The sequence below is a fragment of the Egretta garzetta genome, unplaced genomic scaffold (genome assembly GCF_000687185.1).
Source record: "Egretta garzetta isolate BGI_Z169 unplaced genomic scaffold, ASM68718v1 scaffold32, whole genome shotgun sequence".
NCBI classification, from domain to species: Eukaryota; Metazoa; Chordata; class Aves; order Pelecaniformes; family Ardeidae; genus Egretta; species Egretta garzetta.
The window spans coordinates 1716657-1722823 of record NW_009259035.1 but is presented as its reverse complement, the minus strand read 5'-3'; the positions used below and the strand labels follow the sequence as shown (position 1 = coordinate 1722823).

At 44.7% G+C, this 6167-nt stretch overlaps 1 protein-coding gene across 1 annotated transcript in view; it reads right to left on the bottom strand.

Annotated features, from left to right (window-relative positions):
* Positions 1–1539: 1539 nt before the first annotated feature.
* The window catches only part of LOC104122696 (probable E3 ubiquitin-protein ligase HERC4), a 22777-nt gene continuing 18149 nt past the window's right edge, over positions 1540–6167 (bottom strand). The window contains exons 17-23 of the mRNA XM_035890410.1: positions 6155–6162; positions 5880–6046; positions 4782–4848; positions 4498–4577; positions 3868–4051; positions 3383–3482; positions 1540–2753 (exon numbers count right to left, since the gene is read on the bottom strand). Of these exons, the coding sequence (XP_035746303.1) occupies positions 2539–2753; positions 3383–3482; positions 3868–4051; positions 4498–4577; positions 4782–4848; positions 5880–6046; positions 6155–6162 (821 nt within the window). The 3' untranslated portion in view covers positions 1540–2538. The remainder of the gene's footprint in view (positions 2754–3382; positions 3483–3867; positions 4052–4497; positions 4578–4781; positions 4849–5879; positions 6047–6154; positions 6163–6167) is intronic.

The window sequence follows — 6167 nt, the reverse complement described above, 5'->3', positions numbered from 1 at the left end:
TGGTCCTGCCTGTTGTCAGAGCCTCTCACCAGCCCGAGGAGGGCAGGAAACCCCGCCACAGAGCACGCCACCGCAGGGACGCTGCCATGTGGGCCACAAGCCTATGCCCCAGGCATCTGGGCCAGGAAGCTGTTGCCCTGCCAGGCTCTTGTGCTTCTCTACAGGTGACGTTCAGACCAGATGAGTGGTCTAAAAAAAATCCCCGTCGCAGGCTCAAAATACTCCTGCAGCCCGTGCAAAGCCTTTTAAACTCGCAGCCGAGCGCGAGGCTCACTTGCGTTGTGTTCCCCTGCATACATTATACGAGCACTGCTTGAGATAATGTAGATGCAGCTCAGTGCTCAAATTCAAATGACAGAGGAGCACTCTGCTCTGCTCCTGCTTAACGTCTCTTTTTTAATAAAAGCAGGGCTTATTTGAGGACAAATCAAAAATAGCCTCACAAGTTACTCTGGGCTTTAATCTCCCACGTGACGTTGCAACGTACATGATGAGAAGGAAATTCCTGCAGGCTCTAAATAAACCTATTATCATTTAATCTCTGATGGGTTATTTTGAAATCCAAACAGAATACATCTTTTGTACATGTGCACAGCACAGAAGATCACTCTGGATTTCCAAGCCATAGCGGAGGCTTAGAAAAACATAAAAAAAAAGGAAACAAGCAGCCAGGAGCAGGCTGGCAAAGAGCAGCAGGCTAAGCTGCCACGGCAGACAACTGTGATGGTGCGGCAGCATCAGCTGGGCACGGGACAGGGAAACTCAGGCTCAGGGAGGACAACAGCTTGGGCTTCTGCCAGTTCCCTCTTTCCACAAAAATACACCCACAGCAGGGTGGTGCCTTTCCCAGAGGATACAAGCATCCCTGGTGTCCTGTCTGCCCCAGTCGGGCAAAGGGGATGGGGCTTAGCTCTGCATGGGCCGCATGTCCCCTCGCTCCCCGTGGCTGGCGGCTGGCATCCTCCGAGGCGGTAGCTCCCCAATTCCTCTCGCCACTGCCGTGCCACCTGCTCTCCTGTACCACCCTTGGGGCTCAAGGTGACCGCTTGAAGCTTTTCTTCGCTAATTACTATGCTGTAACTTAAAAGGAAGCTGTTTTTTTCTTGATAGGTAATGTCATCTTTTTGACTCAGCTGGAAATCCATAAATAATGCCTATGTCTTTCCTAGGAAACGTTTACTTTTCTAAATTTAAAAAAAAAAAGCAAGCACAGGCCTAACAGTCACTTCTAAAAAAGATTTATACCATTTACTGGCATTTCAAAGAGGTGGCCTCCCTGGTCCAAGAGGTGTGCATGTGATACCCAACACAAACTCAAGACAGAACAGGAGGTAAAAATTGCCATCTTCTTCTTGCTCTCAATTTTTACATTCATCTAAAGCATATTCTGCACCAAACGTGAAAGACCTTGACTTGTTCAGCCGATGCAACACATCTATTTGAAATACATCAGCGCATCAACGTTATCAACAAGGACAGAAAACACAGACACACTGTCATGCATAGGCAGCTGCATAACGAATAACACGACTACGGGTGTGCAAATTTAATCAGTCATCATTTAATTCAACACAGTTAAAGTCTTCTTTACATATGTATGTCCACCAACACATTTAACACACCAAAGAGGACCGCCGAAAAATCATGATTGTTGTCTCTCTCTCCCTCTCTTTCTCTCTGTATGTATTTTCACACAAAGCAAAATATACAGAAAAATACACATCCTGCCTGTACATCCTGCCTGACATTGTCAATGTCCTGCCAGTGCCATGCAGTGTTTCGACAAGGAGTTTCCAGCGGCCCTGCAAGCCTCATGTCCACAGGGTTCTATAGCCAGAGCTGTTCTGCAAGCCTAAAATTTTATTTAACTGCCAAACATCTCCTTAGAAGATATAAAGAAACATGACAAATATCAGTGTTATCACACTAAATAACTAAAAGTCTATTAATGCTTTAGAAATACAGCTTTTGACAAAAATTATCAAATCCCCATCCAAAGAACTTCCCTCAGCTAAGCCAAAGGCCATATGAAGGTGAGCACAGACTGCTCCTTCAATTCAGTTTGCAGGAACATGTCTCCTTAGTGTTAGTCACTCCCCAAGAGAATCCATAACTAATACGGGTGAAAACTTTACCCTAGCTTCCTCTTACAACAATGACTGCTTAGCATATACTGGCTGTGTGGTTGGTAACGTACAAATCGCAGAATCCCTGCAGCTGAAAGCTCACCAACTCAACAAGACCAGCACCAAGTGCAGACAGGATGGACGTGGATGTAAACATACCCGTTATCAGCTTGCTTCTTGGAAGCGTGTTAAGTAGGATTCTTCTTTCCTAGCTTTTTAATCTAACAATCGGGTATCTGGTCTAAACTCGTATTTATAATCAATATAAAATCTCAGTGACTACACACACTCGTCTTTATAAAGTGCAGTAAAAATAAGGCAGGGTAGAAACCAGTAAATTAAGAGAAAAATATGCCAAGTGAAACAAAGACTTGTTTTCTTATTTTTGCTTTTAAGTGCTCCTGACCAAGAGTTAGCTCAAGCCAAAACTTTCATTATGCTCAATGGCATAGAGCAACTTTTTCTTGAGTATTTTTTTCCTGCTGTATCTGGGGAGCAACAAAATGTGGCTGCAGGTATTGGCAGAAGGATATAACTCATCTGGATTTTCTGCTTGAGGATCTTGAATCGAAAATTCAAAACGTTCCAGTCCATAGAGAGGGATCCGATCAGATCCTGACACAAAAGCTGCAGGAAGGGGAAAACCAAAAACAAGTTAGCAAATTAAAAAAACCAAACATGATAATGATATCAGAGGATGAAAATCATGAGGGAAAATTAGTGTAAAAATATGGCTGTTTCCATAAGCTAATCATTTTGCATTGTTGAATTTGTACTTGAATATAATAAGGTCTCCTGCTGATTCATAATTATAAGCGCTCTTTTACTTTTACTTATGTAGATTTTGTGGATGAGAAAGGCCAGGCTAGGTTTGACCTTCTACATTTAAAAAGGATGAGCTAGCTTCTGTGATCCTTTGAGAAAGCCAAACTGCTTACATCAGCATAGTCCACTCACACAAGGCCTCTGACCAACAGCCGATAACCACAAAAGTGAAAGATAAAGTAATTGCAAAGTCCAAGGCAGTCAGATGCACTCAGGCAAGCCGCAAGGGATGTGAGAAGGGTCAGAACTGTGTCTGTGCAATTCTTTGTGTCAGTTCTTTGTGGCTTTCACTAGAAAATGTTGGTGGGCGGGAGAGAAACATGTCGAAAACCACTTTGGAACTACAGTATTTTTCATGTGCAAGCATCTAAAATGTCCGTTGTGGGGGAGAGAAAAGGGCTATGAAAAGTTTAAAATGCCTGATAGATTACCAAGAAACATTTTCTTTTTTTCCTCTGGGAGGTCGTGAAACACAGCCCAAAAATCCCTGATGGTTCGATCTAACTTTTTATACCATGTGTACTCCACATTCTGTCAAAGAGATAAAAATAAAACAGGCCAGTTAATCCTCACTATTTCCATTTTCATTTAAAGCAACCACAGTTTATCCAATAGATTTTATAATCCTGTTCATAGATGCTCAAATGCTCTTAACCTCTGGAATCTGCTTGTTCATTTGTTTTTCAAAGATTCATGTGACAATCCTTGAGCTACGACTTGACTTTCAGTCCCCTTTATTCTTGTACCTGATGTAGATTAGAAACAGACTCAAAACAAAGACACAACTCCAGAGAAGAGAAAGCCTCCTGAGCTTCTGTTTATCTGTTCATGACCCATACACCCAACCAAAGAACAGGTCAAAAAGCGTTTATGCTCAGCAGATATAGCAGAAGTACACTGTGCTTGGATCCAATACCTCTTGCAGCAAATGCCAGTCAAATTGTGTGTGTCCCTGGAGAACAATCTGGAGCTCTACAGGGAGAAACATCTTCCACTTTTCAGTCGGGCAGCCTCTTAAAAACCCTCGCTTGAAGTCCTCAAATGGCTTCTGTATCGATTCGTTGAGCATGTAACTCACATACAAGTCAACAAATTCCTTCCTGCAAAGATATTTTGAATCAAACAAGCAATGCAATAAGTGCCTTTTTAAAAGGAGAATTATGGAGAACTTTATTCCTTATCCCTTTATTCCGTATGACCTGCTCTACTGTAAAGACTCAGATTTCCCAGACAAGTTGTCTGTATTTCCCTGAAAATGTTGTTCAGGGGTATTTTATATGTCTGTTAGGAATCTCCCTGATAAGCCTAGGCATCTCTGTACATGCAGATGCCAGGACGTCCAAGGATCCCTTTCTTATCCACTGCTTGCACAAACTGCTGATGTCTGGCACATGTGCAGCACATACAGCAAGAAAAAAAAGCATACAACCCACTGGACCAAGACCAACGTCATGATGCTGATGGTCAATATTTTCTAAGAGTATACAGGGACATGGTATTTCATACACTCACAACAAGACATCAGGATAAGAAAAAGAAAACCGACCTGTTATCCTTAGTGACAGGAATGTTGGCACCATTTTTTTTAAGTTCAACAGCAACCATGGAACCACCTTCTTCCATTATCTACGCAAACAAATTAAAACATTGGATGCTATATCTATATATGACAGATATATATGTGCTATACCTATCATTCCTTCTTTCTGTAGGGCCTGACATAGCAGTCTTACTAGTTTGAGTTCACAGACAAGTTGCGTCGTTTGCAGTGGGACATTGTCTTGCCTGAGTACATTCATGGCACATCTGAATGGCACAATAATGTCTTACCGTGAAGTCCATGTCCAGGCTCTCAAGGATGTGATCACATTCTTCATCCAAAATTCCCTGAAGACTCCTTTTGAAAAACAAAGGGGGAAAAAAAGAGGGAAGAAACATGACCATTTAATGCACTTTCAAATTCCGCTGAAAACCATCCTTTGACAAGCAGTATTTAAATACATATACATATAGAACACCTATACTCACACAGAACCTTCATATATGGCCCTAAACTGATCCGTACACTTATGTCCCGCTGCTGCCATGAGCTGAGGGCAAATGCCTTCACCGCGAAGGATTCCAGGCAAGTCCAGCCCCATGCCCTATGGGGATAACTTTACACAAAGTTCCATAGCAAGTGGGCTTGGACCACAGCCTTGTTCTTCCAAATGTCATCTAGTGAGAAATTAAGTGTGGACCGATGGGATGGCAGAACTGCTTTGGGGTGCAACACCTCTCAAAGTATTGCAGGCCACCTGATGTTTCAGTCCACCTCAGCAGTCACTGGCTTGTGGGAAAAGGTTCTCATCTTGGCTGTTTAAGGCCCTTACAAGGAAAGCTGGGTTTCAGGGGCCTGGAAGCTCTATGCTGGTGGCAGCAGCACCTCTCCCAGCTACATCTGCCTGAAATCTCTTTTCCCAGCGCGTGGGAACGTTCTCGAATTTGGCACAGGCCACAGCATACGGTAATACTGTGCTCGTGCATAACACCATTGCGGAAACCAACAATTAGTAAATCAGAAAAAAAACCAACATTAGTAATTGGGTGCTTAGTTCTTCCAATCCGAACTGCAGCTCAAAGTGGTTTGGAACTACATATTCACAGCGTGGACTTAAGCTCATGCGGAGCAGAAGTCTGACCCCTCCTAAGCCATGGGGGCTTGGCTTTTTATTTTTGCGATGCCAGCCTCTGTTCAGGAGCAACTTCCGTGCCCTGGACAAGGACCACCTTAGAAATCTGTAGCTTTTAGCAGCTCCGCCATGGCAGACGTGGCTCCTATGGATACCCCGAATACGGCCTCGGAGACCTCCGTGCGCGTGGCCAAGCCAGGGGACCCGCCTCGCCCATAGCTTCCCAGCCAAAGGTCGGGCCGTGCCCGGTTCGTACCGGCCTGTGCCTGGCACCAGCTCCTCCAGGTCCTCCAGGGTAGGCACGATGCCCAGCAGCTTTTTGTAGAGAGCCCTGGGGAAGGGGATGGGCAGCATGCACCTGTTGTACAGGGCCATCCCGCACAGCGTCCCGATCTGGAAGAAGGTGTCTTCGCAGCTCGAGGCCTGGTTAAAAACAAGCACATTTTTTAAAAGGCCGTGGCTGCCTTTCAGCTGGGGGCAGGCTCCCCAGATGCCCGGGCCGCGGGGCTGCCGGGCGGGCCGGCCCCTTACCTGGCTGGGGAAC